The sequence below is a fragment of the Corvus kubaryi genome, unplaced genomic scaffold (genome assembly GCF_017639235.1).
Source record: "Corvus kubaryi isolate FWS band 111438036 unplaced genomic scaffold, C.kubaryi_AGA036_p1.0 127, whole genome shotgun sequence".
NCBI classification, from domain to species: Eukaryota; Metazoa; Chordata; class Aves; order Passeriformes; family Corvidae; genus Corvus; species Corvus kubaryi.
In genome coordinates this window covers 269,313-287,487 of record NW_024580662.1, presented here as the reverse complement: position 1 = coordinate 287,487, position 18,175 = coordinate 269,313, and the positions used below count along the sequence as shown (strand labels likewise).

General features: G+C 66.2%; 2 protein-coding genes and 1 long non-coding RNA gene across 3 annotated transcripts in view; 1 reads left to right on the top strand and 2 right to left on the bottom strand.

Annotated features, from left to right (window-relative positions):
• Nucleotides 1–7,803, top strand: part of DTX1 (deltex E3 ubiquitin ligase 1) — a 9,936-nt gene extending 2,133 nt beyond the window's left edge. Inside the window, exons 2-9 of the mRNA XM_042023096.1 lie at nt 2,875–3,535; nt 5,041–5,102; nt 5,227–5,388; nt 5,589–5,650; nt 5,781–5,939; nt 6,338–6,499; nt 6,581–6,670; nt 7,238–7,803. Coding sequence (XP_041879030.1) covers nt 2,875–3,535; nt 5,041–5,102; nt 5,227–5,388; nt 5,589–5,650; nt 5,781–5,939; nt 6,338–6,499; nt 6,581–6,670; nt 7,238–7,462 — 1,583 coding nt within the window. The 3' untranslated portion in view covers nt 7,463–7,803. The remainder of the gene's footprint in view (nt 1–2,874; nt 3,536–5,040; nt 5,103–5,226; nt 5,389–5,588; nt 5,651–5,780; nt 5,940–6,337; nt 6,500–6,580; nt 6,671–7,237) is intronic.
• LOC121662195 lies at nt 7,753–8,494 on the bottom strand. Its single transcript, XR_006015227.1, has 2 exons — nt 8,423–8,494; nt 7,753–8,004 (listed from the first exon to the last, which is right to left on the bottom strand). It is a non-coding gene; the product is annotated as an uncharacterized LOC121662195 (long non-coding RNA).
• A 445-nt stretch (nt 8,495–8,939) lies between these two features.
• On the bottom strand, nt 8,940–17,805 carry RASAL1 (RAS protein activator like 1). The gene is made up of 19 exons (XM_042022833.1): nt 17,087–17,805; nt 15,788–15,844; nt 15,586–15,699; nt 15,440–15,501; nt 15,229–15,358; nt 14,347–14,428; nt 14,098–14,235; nt 13,819–13,907; nt 13,602–13,719; nt 13,377–13,521; nt 13,130–13,194; nt 12,931–13,043; nt 12,594–12,786; nt 12,356–12,493; nt 11,335–11,479; nt 11,018–11,193; nt 9,771–9,908; nt 9,126–9,261; nt 8,940–9,043 (listed from the first exon to the last, which is right to left on the bottom strand). The coding sequence occupies exons 1-19, from the start codon at nt 17,149–17,151 to the stop codon at nt 8,940–8,942; spliced, it is 2,208 nt and encodes a 735-aa protein (XP_041878767.1). The 5' UTR covers nt 17,152–17,805.
• Between the last annotated feature and the right edge of the window lie 370 nt (nt 17,806–18,175).

Sequence of the window (18,175 nt, the reverse complement as noted above, 5' to 3'; positions counted from 1 at the left end):
CCTTCCGAATTCCTTCCGAATTCCTTCCTTCCTTCCGAATTCCTTCCGAATTCCTTCTCTCTACTTATTTGTCCATCACTTCATTCCTGTATCCCTCCATCCCTCCCTCCATCCCTCCCTCCATCCCTCCATCTGCCCATCCATCTGTTCCCTCTCTCCTCCCCTCATTCTCCGGGGCTCTGGTTTCCCCATAGGCCCTTCCAGGCTCCTCAGCCCTTTCCTTTCCCACCCACCACAGACCCCCATCCTGGAGGGACATGTCCCCACATCCCTCCATGCCCTCTGCTCTCTGTGGGGTGCTGTGGTGTGTCCCACTATCCCACTGTCCCCTCATCCTCCCCTCCAAGCTGCTCCATCCCCAGGGAAGTGGGAAGGCCCCAGTTTGGACACTGGGAGCAGTGGTGGGCACTGGGATGGTTGCAGCTGTGCTGGTTGGTGCTGCAGCAGCGCATCCAGGCCACGTATCCTGTGGGAAATCAGAGCTGGTCCCACACTGGGACCAAGCCCAGACCCCATTAAATGTGTCCCTGTCACGGTGTGACCCATTAAACTGGCACGTGCCGGCGGTGCCGTGGGAGATGTGCCATTCCAGGTGCATTCCTGCCCATCCCTGCGTCCCTACCCAGGGCAGGATCCGGTCCAGGCCAGGCAGAGCAGGCAGAGGACCTGCCACACATCAGGTGACACCCCTAAACTTGCCTGGGGACACCCCACAGCAGGACCCTCATGGTTGTGCCACCTCAGCCCAGCCACCGATGCCATCATTCCCAGTCCCCAGGGATGCCAAATGACCCCGAGTGTGGAAGTGGCTCGTGCCATGGGCTGGGGACCAAAGCAGGGACCTGCCACCTGCCTCTGCCATCCAGCCTGGCTCTGAATCCGTCTCCAGCTGGTCACGGACTTGGCAAAGGGCAGCTTGGCACCTGCAGCCCTGAGTCAGCGAGGACGCCAGCACGACCCGGAGGGTCCGCGCTGACTCAGAGCTGCGGGAGCCACCGGGACACCCTGGCTGTCCCCATGCCACCTCCTGCCAGCTTTGGCCAGGACCCATTCTCTGACAGCACCTGGCATCGCGTCCCACGGCCACAATGCTGGGTATTCCTTGGGGGCATGTGCCCCCGGTGGGGCCATGAATGGATTTGGGGTGGCAAAACAACTCTTCCCAGGGTGTCCCTGGGTACCACGGTCCCTGTGCCAGCAGGGCTTGGGGACAGGGATGCTGAGAGAGCGACCTCGGTGTCCCCAGGGGTGTCATGGCAGGGGATGTGGCCATTGTCCTCAGCATCGTGTGCCCCATCCCTGTATCCATCTCTCCCCATCCTCCCTTCCCACGGGTGAGGCCCAGGCTTTGGAGGCTGTCACATGGCTCGTGGAGCTCAGGGACAAGAGGGTCCCCTGAGCTGAGGGTGCTCCTGGTGCCTGCTGTGACATGGGGACCCAGGGAAGGTCGGCAGGAGGTTGGGGGCTCAGGGGCCTTGGCCGACGCAGTGCTGGGGACAGAGAAACCCAGTGACGGAGGGAAACGAGGTGACCCCGTTCCGAGAGTGGGGACGTGCGTCCCCTCCCGGTGGCCCTGGGGACACTGGCTCGGCCCTGTGACTCTGGCATGGCTGGGAGAGGGGGCAGGGGCGGGGGGCGGGGGACAACTAGTGGCCCCTGGGGACCAGGAGCTGCAGCTGCATGTGCCAAGGGGAATGGGCTGGTCCTCACGTGTCCTCTGGGGGATGTGGCATTTGGGATGGGGATGTGAGGGGCAGGGGGATTCGGGATTTGGGATGGGGATGTGAGGTGCGAGGGGATACAGGAAGGGGGTGTGAGGGGCAGGGGGATGCAGGATGGGCATGTGAGGAGCAGGGGGATTTGGGATTTGGGATGGGGATGTGAGGGGTAGGGACCTGTGGGGTGCAGTTGCAAGGACCAGTGGGTCCGGGATGTGTATATGGGCGGGATGTGGGACACAGATGCAAGGAGGCAGGCAGGGCTGGGAACTGAGGTGGGATACAGGACACGGATGTGAGCGGAATAGGGATGGCAGTGGGCAGTGGGGCGTGGGTGTGAGTGGGCAGTGGGGTGTGAGCGGGCAGTGGGGTGTGAGCGGGCAGTGGGGTGTGGGCAGGAGCCAGCAGTGGGATTTGGGGTGTGGGCAGGAGCGGGCAGCAGGGCCCCCCCTCTCCCCTCCTGCGGCCCCGGCGGAGCTGCCTCAGCACAAGGCAGCAGCTGGGGCCTGGCTCTGCTGCCTGATGCGGCCGATGATTAATGACCGTTAATTAGTGCCGTTAATCGAGCTGGGCAAACCGTGCCGGCGAGGGGATAGACAGGCCCCGTGCCGGGGGGGCACTTGAGGAGAGCGCTGCGATGCCTCCCCCCATGGCAGAGCTGCAGGATCCAGCTCCAGCCCAAACGAGTGGCGAGGGGCTGGGATGGGGCCGTGTGGGACAATCCCTGGCTGTGTCACTGCCAGCGCCAGCAGCTGTCAGGAAACCTCTCCTGACCGGGAAATGCTTCCCCTGCCCCGGGACGGCCACGGGGAGGGGAGGGTGGGCTTGGACCAGAGAGATGGAAAAAAGCTGGGAAAAGCACAAGAGCTGAGCAGCATCGCCCTTCCCAGGGCATCCGGGACGATGATCCCGAGGGTTGGCAGCCACTCTGTCACCAGTGGCGGGTTGAGGGTGGGATGCATCCATAGGGAAGCACTTGGGTGCAACGGGGATGCATCCATAGGGAAGTTGGTGTTGTGAAGGGGCAGAGTGGCTGTTGTCCTCCAAAGCTCCTCTGTATCCCAATCCCCGCGGGATGCCGGGCTGGCAGTCGGACACAGAGGTGTCTGTGTCGGCGGGGGTCCCTCCGCCGGTGTCACCCCCGCTGTCTCCCCAGGGACCATGCGCCCCGTCCGGAGGAACTTCTACGACCCCTCCTCAGCGCCGGGCAAGGGAATCGTGTGGGAATGGGAGAACGACAACAACTCCTGGACTCCCTACGACATGGACATCTGCATCACCATCCAGAACGCCTACGAGAAGCAGCACCCCTGGCTGGACCTCTCCTCCCTGGGCTTCTGCTACCTCATCTACTTCAGCAGCATGTCCCAAATGAACCGGCAAACGCAGCGCAAGCGGCGGCTGCGGCGCCGCATGGACCTGGCCTATCCCCTCACCATGGGCTCCATCCCCAAGTCGCAGTCGTGGCCGGTGGGCGCCAGCACGGGCACCCCCTGCTCGTGCCCCCAGTGCCTGCTGGTCAACAGCACCCGCGCCGCCTCCAACGCCATCCTGGCCTCCCAGCGCCGCAAACTCTACCCCGGCGCCGTCCGCCAGAGCAGCACCTTCGCCGGGGGAACCCTGTGGCCGGCGGGGACGGGGACGCCGGCGGTGGTGGCGGGGGGCACGGCCAAGGGTGAAGGGCTGCGGGTGGCCGGCGCGGGGTTTGCCCCCGGGCAGGGCGTGCCCAGCGCGGCTCTGCCCGGGCTCAACAACCTCAACCGGCCCGGGACGCAGCGCGGGGCCGGACTGGGCGCCAGGGCCACTGTCCCCCCCGGGTAAGATGGGTGGATGGGGAGGGGACGGCCGGGGTGTCACCGAGGCGGGGGGGGATGCAGGGATGGGCACACAGAGGGGGGAAAGGGGTGGTGGAGGTGGCTCCTCCCCGGCTGTCACCTCGCAAGCAGCTCTTGTGGCACCGTGGCACCTCCAGCCCCGGGGTCCCCACCCTGGGGATGTGGTGGGGGGACGGACACTTGGCTCATCCCAGTGGTTCTTGGATCCCTGCAGAGGGGATGTGGTGATCCGTGCTGTGCCGTGTCACACTGTGCCATGCTATGCTGTGCCAGGCCGTGCCATGCTATCCATGGCAGACGGAGAGCATGGAGTGCCAGGCCGTGCCATGCTATCCATGGCAGACGGAGAGCATGGAGTGCCTGGCCCCAGGGGAACCGTGTCCCCAATGCCAGCATGGGCTGTGTCACCCAGCTCCTGATGCCACCAGGCAGATCCCTGGGGAGGGCACAGCTGTGGGGAGGGAGCACAGCCCCGGTGTCCCTTCCCTGGTGGGAATGATTCACCAGGGGGGTCCAGGTGGGCAAGCAGACCCCCGGAATTGTGTCCTGGTGGGTGTCCCTATCCTGGCACCCACATTCTCACGGCTGTACCCCGTGGTGGGTTGGCCTGGTGTTCCCCTCAGGACCAGGCTGGGGGAACAGGTGGCTTCTCTGAGCCCCCGGCAGCTCGTGGCACATTTCCTTCCCCTGCTCTGTCCTGCTTTCGCTTCCGTGTGCCGGGCGCTGGGCTGAGCAGTCCTTGTCCCTGTCCCCATCACTGTCCCCCTGTCCTGGCACATACCTATGGACAGGTGGGAGGGGGTTTGGAAGACCCTGGGATGGGGCTGGGCCCCCATCACTGCCCCGGCCTTGGTGTGAGTACAGGAGCTTTGGGAATGAGGAAAAGCACCCTCAGCCCCAGCTGGGGTGGGAGGGGATTTTGGGATCAGGGAGGGCGATGGGGGCTGTTCCCATGCTGCTGAGCTGGGCAGCAGGAGCACTCGGGACTGGGCTCTGCTGGGCTTCCCTCCCTCCCTCCCTGTCCCTGTCCCACCCGTCCCCAGCTCCCCCTGCCCCACATGCACTGTCCTGGGCACGGTGACACCGGTGCTACCTGCTGCTGGCAGCCCCCGGAGGGTGAGGGGTCCCTGGGGAGCACACGAGGGGCGGCACTTCCCTGCAGGGACCGTCGGGATACCCTGACAAGGCCCCTACCCTGGGTGGAGGAGGACGTGATGCCACCGGTGCCATTGGGTGCCCAGAGATGGACAGGTGGCACGGGGTGACAGCCCCGTGGGATGGGACAGCAGCCCCCCAAGCTGGTGAGGGGACACCCTGCCTGTGTCCCATGGGGAGGACCCTGCCTGGGGACAGTGCCAGCAGCCCCCAGGGGACACCCTGCCCTGTGTCCCACGGGGATGCTGCTGCTCTGGGGCCGTGCCATGCGAGGAAGGGACGGTGCCAGCCCTGCCAGCCCGGCTGAGCCCCCTCCCCTCCCATCTCCTCAGGGTCCCAGCGCTCCCGGTCAAGAACCTGAACGGCTCCGGCCCCGTCCATCCCGCCCTCGCAGGTACGGGGGGTCCGGCCAGCGGCGCGGTGTCACCGCGAGGTGCCAGCGTGGGCGGGGAGCGGGGGACACTGCCGGGGGGTGGGAAGGACGGACAGACGGACGGACAGGCGCTCTCCCGGCGCAGGGATGACGGGGATCCTCATGTGCGCCGCCGGGTTGCCCGTGTGCCTGACCCGCGCCCCCAAACCCATCCTGCACCCGCCGCCGGTCAGCAAGAGCGACATCAAACCTGTCCCCGGCGTCAACGGCATCTGCAGGAAAACCAAGAAGAAGCAGCTCAAGAAGAGTAAGGAGCCACCAATGTCGCAGCGGGATCAGGGCCGGGGGGCACGCGGAGGGGGACGGAGGGACCCCCGAGCGGTTTGCCTGCGGTGGTGCCCATCGCTGCTTTGTGCCACGCGGCGGCGGAAGGCGGCAGGGCTGTCCCCGTCCTGGTGGCAGGGCGGTTGTGGCACCGCGGGCAGGCTCTGATGTCACTCCCCTCAGGTAAGACCCCCGAGGACGTGGTGCGCCGCTACATCCAGAAGGTGAAGAACCCCCCAGATGAGGTGAGCGTGTGTGGGGGGGGGGGGGTTGGCTCTGGGGGGCTTGGGGGCCTCCGGGAGGCTCAGGCAGGGGACGGGCAGAGAGCCGGGGGTGACCCCTCATCCCCCCGGATGCTGATCCCGTTCCCGGCAGGATTGCACCATCTGCATGGAGCGGCTGGTCACCTCCTCCGGCTACGAGGGCGTGCTGAGCCCCAGGGGCATCAAGCCGGAGCTGGTGGGCAAGCTGGGCAAGTGCGGGCACATGTACCACCTGCTGTGCCTGCTCGCCATGTACAACAACGGCAACAAGGTCAGCCGCGCCCCGGGGCTGGGTGGGTGTCGGGCGGGGCGCTTGGGGGTGCGGGAGGGTGCTGGGTGGGTGTTGGAGTGGGTGTGAGAGGTGTTGGGTAGGTGCAGGGGTGGGTGCTGGGGGGTGCTGGATGGGTTCTGGGTGTTGGGTGGGTGCTGGAGAGTGCTGGGGCGTTCCGGGTGGGTGCTGGGTGTTGGGTGGGTGCTGGGGCGTTCCGGGTGGGTGCTGAGGGGGTTCTGGGTGTTGGGTGGGTGCTGGATGGGTGCTAGGTGGGTGCTGGGGAGTGCTGGGGCGTTCCGGGTGGGTGCTGAGGCGGTGCTGGGTGTTGGGTGGGTGCTGAGGGGGTCCAGGTGGGTGCCGGGTGGGTGCCACCCCTGACGCCCCCGCGGTGCCCCCAGGACGGGAGCCTGCAGTGCCCCACCTGCAAGGCCATTTACGGGGAGAAGACGGGCACGCAGCCCCCCGGGAAGATGGAATTCCACCTCATCCCCCACTCCCTCCCGGGATACACCGACTCCAAAACCATCCGGATCGTCTACGACATCCCCACCGGCATCCAGGTGAGGGGGGGATCCCCGGCTGGGATGGGCACCCCCATCCTGTGCCTCCCCCGGTCACCCCCTGTCCCCTCACCCACCCAGGGCCCGGAGCATCCCAATCCCGGGAAGAAATTCACGGCACGAGGCTTCCCACGGCACTGCTACCTGCCCGACAACGAGAAGGGCAGGAAGGTGAGACCCCGATGGGATGGGATGGGATGGGATGGGATGGGAAGAGAAAGAAGAGTGGGATGGAATGAGATAGGAAGGCACAGAATGGGAAGGGATGGGGTGGAAGGAGGAAGGATGGGATGGGAGGGAGTGGGGAAGGGAAGGGAGGGGATGGGGTGGGATAGGATAGAATGGGGAGGGATGGGATGGAATGGTTAGGGCTGGGGTGGGATGGGATGAGAAGAGAAAGGATGGGATGAGATAGGAAGAGAAGGGATGGAGTGGGATGGAAGGAGAATGGATGGGATGGGAAGGAATGGGATGGGCTGAGGAAGAGAAGGGATGGGATGGGAGGGATAGGATAGAATGGGAAGGGATAGGATAGGACAGAGAGGCTGCAGCTGCACTGGGTGGGATGGGGCTGGCGAGTGCCACAGCGAAGGGTGGCATCCTGTGGGCACCGTGCCGGGGCTGAATCCCACCCCGGGGGCTGAGGCTGGGGCTGTGCCAGCGGGAGGAGGTGCCGGGGGTGCCGGGTGGCCGTGCCCGTCCATCCAGCTGGGCGAACCATGGCCGTGCCGGCCGCAGGTGCTGAAGCTGCTGATCGTGGCCTGGGACCGGCGGCTCATCTTCACCATCGGCACCTCCAACACCACGGGCGAGTCGGACACGGTGGTGTGGAACGAGATCCACCACAAGACCGAGTTCGGCTCCAACCTGACGGGCCACGGCTACCCCGACCCCAACTACCTGGACAACGTCCTGGCCGAGCTGCTGGCCCAGGGCGTGTCCGAGGCCACCCTCAAGGACTGAGGCCGGGCTCGGGGGCTCCCCTCGCCCCCGTGTCCCCGCCCGTGCCACCGCCGCCTGCGCCGCTTCACCGCAGCCCCGCCCGGCGGGCTCCTCCCCCGTCCCGGGCCACCCGGTGCCACCCACCACGTGTCCCCGTGTGCGTCTGTCTGTCGCCCCGTCCCGTCCCGGCTCGCCCCGCTCTCGTGGCGATAGCGTCGTGGTCTTTTTCTACCCGTGGCCTCTTTGCGCGTCTGTGCCACCCGTGTCACCCGTGTCACCCGCCGCTGCCCCGCGGAGCCGCGCACAGCCGGTGCCATGTACATCTCTGTGTTACAGAATACACCCCGTGCCGGGCTGCTGTCCCCGCGTCCCCTCTGTGGCCCCACCGGCGTCCCTGCCCCTCCCGGGGCGGGCTGAGGGGGGAAGGCTGGGGGGTGCCGGGGGTCTCGGGGCAGGGAGGGGACTTGCGGGTGGCTCCGAGGTCTCGTCGCGGTGGGCGAAGGCGGCGTGGGCGATGTCCAGGTCTCGCAACACCTCCTGCAGCCTGTCCCCAACGGGTCCCCCTGCACCCCAGGGTGGGGTCAGGGCCCGGCACCCACCTGTGGCATCCCCCAGCAGCCACCTGTGGCACCCACCCGCGGCCCCCACCCCCCTGACAGTCCCCCTGGCACCCACCCCGCCCCGCATCCATCCCCGACACCCACCCGTGGTGTCCCCCCCGCCCCCCAGACCACCCCACCCCACCCGGTCCCCCCGTGCCATCACATTCCCACCCCGTGTCCCCACCACCCGCCAACCCCCCGGACCGCGTGTGTGCCCGTGTGCCCGTGTGCCCTCTCCGTGTGTATCTGCTGTCCCCTCGTGGAGGGAGCCAGTGCGGTGCTCTGTGGTGCCCGTGGGGCTCTGCAGGCGTGTGCCAGCCGCCACCCCTGGCTGCAGGGTCCCCATAGCACCCCCAGTGCCCCTCAGGGCTTCCCGTACCTGCCTGGCCCGGGCAGGGGGGCCCGGCCACCGCGCTGCCCACGGCACCCCCGGCCAGCGCTGCCCTGCAGGACAGGGACCCTCAGGACATTCCCACCCTGCCCACCAGCACCCAAAGGATCCCGGGACCTCCAACTCCCACCGTCCTGGGGGACAGGGACTCTCAGGTCACTCCCACCCTGCCCACCAGCACCCAAAGGTCCCCCTGGGTACCCCTGTGCCACCTTCTTGACCCCTGGTCCCCACCACCCTGCAGGACAGGGACCTTCAGGACACTCCCACCCTGCCCTCCAGCACCCAAAGGTCCCCCCGGACCCCCAGCTCCCACTGTCCTTGGGGAGAGGGACCCTCAGGACACTCCCACCCTGTCCACTACTCCCTAAAGGACCCTCAGGACCCCCATATTTGCCCTCAGGATCCCAAATCCCCGCCACCCTGTGGGACAGGGACCCTCAGCAGGCTCCTCCCGTGTCCACCAGCACCCAAGGGACCCCCGGGCCCCCCCTGTCCCCCGGGCTCACCGCAGGTGCCCGTAGAGGCTCTGTGCTGCCACCGCGGGGTCCCCAAGGTCGCTCCACTCCGCCAGCAGCACTGTGCCGTGGGTGCGGCTGCACCCGGGCGCTGCCAACGACAGCAGTGGGGACTCAGGGACACCGACACCCCCATCCCGGGCACCCCAAGCCCAGGGGACCCCCAGTCCTACCAGCACAGGTGCGCTGCAGGCAGCAGGTCCAGCGGCCGGCGCGGAAGGTGCCGGGGTGGCACGTGGGCAGCGTGTCCCGGTTGGCGCTGGTGGCCTGGCGCAGGGCCCACAGCCACTGCCACAGCTCCGGGGCGCTCTGAGGGGACAGCAGGGACGGGGGCAGCCCCGAGGCTGGGCACTGCCAGGGCGGGGGAGGGAGGAGGGAGGGGTGGGCACCGGGGCTGGGGGACAGGAGTGATAGTTTGATGACAAAGCCGCGCAGTGGGAAGTGAAGGGGAGGTGGTGCTGCAGGAGCCAGGGTACCCCAGTGACCCCAGTACAGGACCCCAGTAATCCCAGTACAGCCAGAAACCACTACTGATCCCAGCACAGCCAGGGCTGGCACCCCAGTGACCCCAGTGCAGCCAGGGTAGGACACCCCAACTTCCCCAGTATACCCAGTTACCCCCTTGGCCTCAGTACTCCCAGTGCTCCCAGTACAGCGGGTGCCTGGGTACAGCTGGATTTGGGACCATTCCCATTGTCCCATGGGGGTGGCTGTGCCTGGGTGCTGGGGAGGGAGCCTGGGGTTCTGGGGGGTTCTTGGGAGGCTCCTGGGGGGTTCCTGGGGTTTTTGGGGTGCTGGGGCAGAGTGGGGTGACCCACCTTGCACTGGAGGTAGGTGGTGTGGAGCTGCCCGGTGTCACCCTGTGCCACCACCTGCAGGACGTACGGGTGCTGGAAGGTGCCCTCGTCCACCTGCTCCACGGCCCGGATCTGCTCCACCGGGATGGAGCTGAGCACCTGGGGACCCCCAAACACCCCAAAACATGAGCCCACGTCCATATTCCCCACTCACTCCGCTGAGATGGAGCCAAGCACATGGGAATGAACCCCCCAAACACCCTGACACACGAGCCCACCTCCACGTCCCCCACCTGCTCCATCGGGACAGAGCTGAGGACCTGGGGATCCCAAAACACCCCAAAATATGTGCACCCATATCCGTGTCCCCCATTCAATCCACCAGGATGGGCCGGTGCACCTGGGGACCCCTAAACACCCCAAAACGTGACCCATGTCCATATTCCTCACTCACACCACTGGGATGGAGCAGCACACCTGGATACCCCAAAACACCCCAAAACATGGGCCTGTGTCCATATCCATTACCAGTATCCATGGAACACCTGGGGAGCCCCAAACACCCCAAGACATCTGCACCCACATCCATATCCCCTGCCTTTTCCACTGGGATGGAACAGCACACCTGGATACCCCAAAACACCCCGAAAGATGTGCCCATGTCCATATCCATTACCCACACCCATGGAACACCTGGGGAGCCCCAGACACCCCAAAAGATGTGCCCATGTCCATATCCATTACCCACATCCATGGAACACCTGGGGAACTCCAAAACACCCCAAAAGATGTGCCCATGTCCATATCCATTACCCACATCCATGGAACACCTGGGGAACCCCAAACACCCCCAAAAATGTGCCCATGTCCATATCCTTTACCCACATCCATGGAACACCTGGGGAACTCCAAAACACCCCAAAAGATGTGCCCATGTCCATATCCATTACCCACATCCATGGAACACCTGGGGAACTCCACCCCAAAAGATGTGCCCATGTCCATATCCATTACCCACATCCATGGAACACCTGGGGAACCCCAAACACCACCAAAAATGTGCCCATGTCCATATCCATTACCCACATCCATGGAACACCTGGGGAACTCCAAAACGCCCTGAAAGATGTGCCCATGTCCATATCCCCCCACTCCCCTCACTGGGATGGAGCAACTCATCTGGATACCCCAAAACACCCCAAAACTTCTGCCCACATCTTTCCCCCCCACCCCTTGGCACAGGGTTGGGGGTCCCGGGCAGCACCCACCTGCCCCTGGGGGGCCCTGGCACAGGCCAGGGCCTGGGTGCTGAGCCTGAAGTGCCTCTTCTTGAAGGCGAAGCGGGGCAGCAGTGCCACCCCCCGCTCCGGGCAGGTGTGCAGGGGACCCTCCTTGATGGTGGCCGGGGGCTGGCAGTGTCCCTGTGGCATCGGCACCTCGCCCACTGCGGCCGTGGCAGGGAGGCAGCGGTGTCACCCCAAGTGCCACCACCTCCCACAGCCCGAGGATGCTCCTGGCAGCACCGGGGTGACGCCACTGACCCGGCAGCACCAATGTCCCCTCCCTGCCCGCTGTGCCCGCTCACCCTCGGGGCTCTCCACGGTGACCAGGGCATCCAGGAAGGCCCGGACACGGGTGACACTGGGCAGGAGGATGGCATTCAGCGGGGCCATCCACGGCTCCTTGCCCTGCCCCAGCTGCAGCCCCAGGTTCCCGATGCTCTGCAGCGCCTGTCCCATGCAGGGAAGGGGTCACGCTGCTGTGTCCCCTCTGGTGTGACCCCCTGGACCCCCCCCAGCTGCTCCTCTGGACCCCGAGGGCTCAGGGATGGGGGTGACAAAAGGAAAACGGAGCAGCTGGAAGGGTGCCCTGGTGCTGTGCCCAGCTTGTGGTGGCACGGCCTGGGGACGGGCAGGGCTGGCTACAAGCGGCACAGGAAGGAGCCAGCCTGTGGTGTGTGGCATGGGGGTAGGAATGGCTCTGATGTCCTTGGGGTCACCATCATTCTCTGGGGTCCTCAGCCCTCCTGCCTTGGATCCCATCCCTCCCCAGGGCATCCTCGCCTTTCTGGGGTCCCCATCCCTTTCCGGCCTCCCCATTCCTTGTGGGTTCCCATCTCTCCACAGGGTCTGTACCCCTCCCCAAAGTCTCTGGCCTTTCTGGGGTTTCTCTCTGAAGTCCCAAATCCTCTCTGGGCTCCCTATCCCTCTCCACACCCCTTGTCTCTCCCAGTGGTCCCCATCCCTCCCTGGTGTCCCCATTCCTCTCCAGGTCCCCCACTCTCCCCAAGGGTCCCCATCCCTCCCTGGGCTCCTCAACCACCTCTAAGGGTTTCTATTCCTCCCTGGGTTTCCCACCCCTCCTCTGTGTCCCCATCCGTCCCTAAGGTCCCCATCCCTCCCCGGTGTCCCCATCCCTCCCCAAGGTCCCCACCACTCCCTGCTGTCCCCATCCCTCCCTGCTGTCCTCATCCCTCCCCAGGGTCCCCACCACTCCCTGCTGTCCCCATCCCTCCCTGCTGTCCCCATCCCTCCCCAGGGTCCCCACCACTCCCTGCTGTCCCCAGGGTCCCCACCACTCCCCAGTGTCCCCATCCTGTCCCACACCTTGGCGAGCAGCAGGAGCGTGCGGCCGACGCGGGGCTCCGCGTGCTGCTCCCGGAGCCTGAAGAGCTTCGGGGTGAGGACAGCGGGGGCGAAGAAGCGAAGGAAGAGAAACCCACTGATGGAGAAGTACCAGACCTCCTGCATGGGGACAGGGACAGAGATGGGGACAGGGACAGCTCAGAGTTTAGGGCAGTGGTCTTGGGGTTGTGCAGATCCCCAGCCTCACCGTGGGCCCCACCTCGTGCTGCGCCAAGGGGAACCGCTCCTCCACCCGCCTGCGGAGCTGCTTGAAGGCCACCCTCATGGGGAGGGGACACTTGTCCACCGAGCCCACGATGGCATCGACGATGTCCCCCAGGTAGCCCTTCAGCAGCTCCAGGCTGCTGTCCCGCACCTGTGCCTCTGACAGGGACCCCTTGAAGGAGATCCTCCTGCAGGGACACTGCCGGGTCAGGACGAAGGGGGCCCTGAGTTGGCCAAAAGTGACCCATGCAGCAATGAGGGACCCTTCCTGCAGGAGACAGGGGGACATGCCAGCTACCATGTGCCCCTCCCAGACATCCGCCGGTGCCCACCTGCCCTGGCTCAGCTCCATCTTGCCAGGGTCCAGCTCCACATACTTCTTCTCCTCAAAGATGCGGTTCACCACCAGCTTCAGGACCTTGTGCAGGTAGGGCAGCCCCACCACCTGCAAGGGGTGGGAAGGCACTGCCCTGGTCCCCAGATCATGGAGGGGACATGGGACATCATGGAGGTGTCCCTTCCTGTGCTCACCTTCATGAACTGCTCCATGGATTTGGAGGCCAGCGAGTTGGAGCGGAAGAGGGTGTTGGGATCGGCTGAAAGAGCACAGAGGCTGTGGCAAGGCAGGCACAGGGTGACGTGCCAGCTGTCCTTGGTGTGCTCAACCCCAGGGACAGCTGGCACCTTTCCTGCCTCCCCCTTGGTGGCCTCATTCTTTCTCTATGGGGGTCTGGAGGGACCCTGCCGTGGCGTTTCTTGGGGTGGCCCTGGCACTTACTGGTCCTGGCCAGCTCGTGGGTGGTGAGATAGTCCAGGAGTGGCACAGCCAGCCCCTGCCCCAAGAAGATCTTCACCAGCTTGGTAGCCACATCCTGCCGGCTCTCCCCTGAGGTCACCTCCCCCAGAACAGCCAGGGCCGTGCCCTCCGGGAGCTGTGGGGAGGGCAGGGTGGGCACAGCGAGGCCTCCACACTGGGGTGGTTCCTCCCAGCCCCAGCACCCACCTGGCCTGGGCAGAGGATGGGCTCGGTGAGGAGCTGGATGAGGGGCTGGTAGTGGTGGGGGGGCAGGACCGTGTCCTCCACCAGCCTCACTGCCAGCCTCAGGGCACCCAGCTGTCCCCTGCAATGACACCGGGGGCTCACATGGGTCCTGTGCCCTCCGTGGGGCCACCTTGTTCTGCCCTGGTCACAACCACCCGTCCCCACTGCCTGCACTCACCCGTGGTCCTTGGTGGTGCTGGGGAAGGGCAGGAGCCGGAACCAGCCCCTGGTGGGGCCTGGGCAGAGGATGTCCAAGGGGAACTCGACCTGGGGACAGAGGCAGGCTCTGGGTGGGGTTGCCAGACCGTTGGGGGACAGCCCAGGACACGCAGGGTCTGCATGTGGCACTGCCCCCATCCCAGTGGGTCCTGACCTGGGGTCACCCAGACCCCACACACGGAGGTGCAGAGGTGCCCCCGGGACCCTGCCCCATTCCAGTGTGCCCTGAGGTCCTCACCCTTCCCAGGAAGTCGTTCTTGCCCACAATGTCCCAGTCCCAAACCTCCACGCTCAGCACAGCCTCTCCCAGCTCCTGCTCCGGCAGCTCCAACTCCAGCACCTCATCCCAGTGCGGGAAGCGGGTTTTCTTAATCACCTGCTGGGCACAGGGACTGGTGGCCCAGGGGACGAGGCACCTGAGGGTGCCTGAGCCTCCACGGGGTGCCCCAGCCCCGGGTCCCACACCCAGCACCCAGCACTGACTCACGGCTGTCTCCAACGTGTGCCCGCAGCACGACACCCGGGCAAAGGGGTCCGAGGTGCCCGAGGGGTCCCGGGGGGCCAGGTCCCTGTGGGGACATGGGGGTCAGTGAGGGCACGGTGGGTTTGTCCGCACCATCAGGGTCCCGGCAGCCCCATGTCCCCCCTTTGTCCCAGCTCTCCTGGGCATGGGGGGCAGCCAGCAGGTGCCAGGGGATGCTGGGGGGATCGTGCCCCCATTTCCAGAGGAGGCCTTCCTCCTCCAGCCCCTCGTGGGGGGTGCTGCTGTCCCTCCTGGCTGTCCCCATGGCCACCCTGTCCCCATGGCCATCCTGTTGCCTTGGTAGCCGCTTTGGTTGCCATGGCAGCGGGATGCTGCCTCTGCTGCCTGCTCCATCTGTCAGCTGCGTGTGTGTCACTGTGTGTGTCACCGTGCGTGTCACCGTGCGTGTGTCCCTGTGCACGCTCACACGCGTGCACACACACGTGTACACACACGTACACCCCCCAAACCCAGATGGGCAGCCTGGACCGTGCCTCACTTTCCCCAAATTTTGAAACCAAAAGGCAAAAACCTGGTGTGAGAGCCGACTACTGGGCTGGGGAGCAACTCCAGGCACTCTACAGCGCTTTTGTCCCCCTGTCCCCAAGCAGGGATGGCAGCGCATTTCCCACTGAGCCCCCATGGCATCGTCACACGTGGGTTGGCATCACTGATGTCCCCAGCCTGGTGCAGCGAGGACCCTTCCCAGTGTGGAAAGGGGAGGACAAGTCCCGTGCCACCTCTGTCCCCATCCCCTCCTCTCCTCCCTCCTGCCAAAAATAGGGCCCCGTGGTGGTCGCAGCCCCCCGGAGCTGCCAGCCCCACAACCTGTGCCAGCCCCACAACCTGGCCTGGATGAGGTGGCAGCGCAGCACCCGTGGGTGGCCCCGCTCGGGGACTTGCAGCTCCAGGTGGATCTCACCCTGCACCTCCTGGTCGGGGTTCACAGGTGCCAGGCTGAGCCAGCCGTCCATGCCTGCCGAGGGGGACAGCGTGGGCACCCCATAGTGCCAGGGTGGGTCCCGCTGTCCCCCACCCCGCCATGGCCCCCACTCACCCCGTGGCTCGGCCGAGATCTGCTGGTGGCTGAGCGAGACCTTGCCGATGACATCGTCCTGCCTGTGAGGGAACAGACACAGCAGGACACTGGTGGGGACATGCCACCCCCCCCAGTGCCCACCCGTGCCCCTGTTATCCCCCTACCCGATGGTGTCTTCATCCAGCACATAGACGGCGAGGCTGTGGAATCCACGGGGCAAGAGCAGGGTGTATTCTTCCCCCCAAAAAGGGTTCAGGCTCTTCCACACCGTGGCCGTCCTGCCGGGATGGCAGAGGTGGCCGCGCCCCCAGGGAAGATCCCCCATCCCTGCGTGTCCCCTCCCAGCGTGTGGCAGTGTCCCCGTACCTGGCCACCACCTCGTTGTCCACCTTGACCACGCAGTAGGGATCGCTGGAGCCGGACCTGGGCAGGGCATGGGGGTGCCCACGGTCAGCCCCCACTCGTGGGTCCCACCCATCTTGGCACGGCCTCAAACCCCAGCAGTGAAACACCAGCCCGGGGGTGAGATGAGTTGCCCGGTCTCAGCCTGGCCCTGCAGCTGACACTGGGATGGGGACACCCTCTTTTCCCGGCCCTCCTTGAGCTGAGGGACCTGCTGTGGGTCACCCCAAGACCCCGCCCTGTGTCCCTGCGCCCCCCACCCGCGGGTACCGGTGCCTGTCCCGCAGCACAGCCCAGCCCGAGTCTCTGTGACAACCCTCGGTGCCAGGGTGACACCGGCCTGTCCCCTTCCTCAGGGAGCACAGGATGGAGGGATGAGGGATGGATCCAGGGATCATCCACACGGTCCCTGCAAAGCCCCTTCCTGCTGGTTTCTGGCAGCTGGACCAGCACCTAAGGGTGCCGGCCCTGGGGTGCTGCTGGCGCCCCAAATCCCCAGGCGGTGCTTCCACAAGGATTGGGACCCCGAGACAGATGAGGGAGGTGACCTCAGTCTCTGTCCCTGCCACGGGACGGGAAGCGGGAGCCGCTCACCCCCTCCACAGCCCCATTATAGCCCCAAGCTGGGTTTGGGGTGCTGGGAATGGCACTGGGCACCCCATCGTTGTGCAGATAACCAGACCCCCGCAGTGGGACACCCAGCACGGCGCCGTGACCCCCCCCGGTGGGGAAACTGAGGCACGGACACGGCACCGTTCCCAGCTGCCCGGTCCTGGGAGCGGCCGGCGGTGCCAAGCTGGCACATCCGGAGGTGCCCGGGACTGCCAGCTCTGCCGAGCCGTATCCCCGGGGCAGGAGCAGGCGGGGGTCTCCCCGCACCCCCCCGCTCACCACCCCACCCCCCAAAGGGTGCAGATGCCCAGCAGGGGTGGGGGTGCAGGGGCTATGCCCCCTTCCCCCCCCTCCCCCCCCAGTGTCACCCCCAGGCTTGGGGGCATCCTCTGTGCCCACCCTGCTGGGGGGCATGAAAGAGATACTAAAGGGGGTGGGGGGCTCATACGCCTCGGGGGGGGGGGGGGGCTGGCAGTGTCCGCACCCCCCAGACCCCCACTGTGGGGCAATGGGTGCAAGCAGGGACCCCCAAAACTGTGCGGAGAGCAGAGCACCCAGAGAGAGAAGAGCACGCAGCACCCCCTCCCCGCCACATCTCCCGGGGTGGGTTTGGGGGAAATAGGGGGGCCCTGAGCCCCCCAAGTCACTCACACGTCCTTGGCCGGCAGGTCCTTCCCCTCCAGCACCCGGCAGCGCAGCGAGGTGGTTTTGGCCATGCCGGCGAACTTCAAACTTGGGGGTGGGCACCTGGGGGGCTGCGATGGGTGCCCGGGGGTGCCCTGACCCCCCCAAAGCGCCGGCGGGGCTGCCAGCGCCGGCCTCCGCCTCCGCCGCTTCTCGCCGTCGCTTCTTCCTCTTCCCTATTCAGGTTGGTTTTGTCGCCGCTTCGCTCCCACCTGCGCCCGAAAGCCCCGGCGGGCACAGGGCGAGCGCGGGTGAGGTGGCACTGTGCCCACCGTGGGGGTCCCATCGCGGGCCGGTGACCAGCAAGCAAAGCCACCCCCCGTGCTAGAGGTGGGGAAACTGAGGCACGGGGTCATGGCAGAGCGGTGGCACCTGCGGTGGTGGGGGGCTTCTGCCATGTCAGAGCTGAGGGGCACAAGGGGTGGGGGGCTCGGTCTGGACCCCAAAGTGCCAAAATAAGGGGAGAATGGGTGAACACTGGACTTGGGGATAGGGGGAGGAAGGAGGTGCATGGGACCCCCAGGACCCCCAAGGGATCTCTCCCCCTCCGGGTGACCCCAGCCCTCAGAGGGGACACGCTGAGCCCAACTGGGGGGACTCCGGCAGGTCTTGGGGTGTCTGTGGGTGCAGCACCCCAATCCTACTGCTCCCTGCACCCCGGCCTCGCTGCACCAGGGAGCCCGAGGCATGGGGACGGAGGGCACCGGGGGGCGAGGGGGGGCATCTCTGCCCTGGTGAGGCACACTGGGGACATGGGGGGCTGGAGGGTGCGGAATTTGGGGTGCGGGAGGGGGGTGCCCAGATGTCTCCTGCCGTGACTCACGGGGGGCATTGCCAGGGTGGGCATCACCCAGTGGGTGCTGAAGGGGCTCAGAGGGGGGGGGTGCTGGTTCTTGGGGGGCTGATGTTGGGGTGCTGATTCTTAGCGGGGAAGATGTGGGGGCACGGGGTCATTGGGGTGCTACTAATGGGGGGCTCAATGAGATCCTTGAGGGCTGCTGGGGGCGCTGAATGTGGGGGTGCTGGTCCTGTGGGGACTGCTGAACGGGGGGGGGG

Bases quoted from the DNA above. Each gene is read 5' to 3' on its own strand.
- RASAL1 (XM_042022833.1), bottom strand. From the start codon at position 17,151: ATGGCCAAAACCACCTCGCTGCGCTGCCGGGTGCTGGAGGGGAAGGAC. The intron at 14,236-14,346 runs GTGAGTCAGTGC...TGTGCCCAGCAG, and splicing joins GGCACACGTTGGAGACAGCC to GTGATTAAGAAAACCCGCTT. The intron at 11,194-11,334 runs GTGAGCGGGCAC...CCACGGCCGCAG, and splicing joins CACCGTGGAGAGCCCCGAGG to TGGGCGAGGTGCCGATGCCA.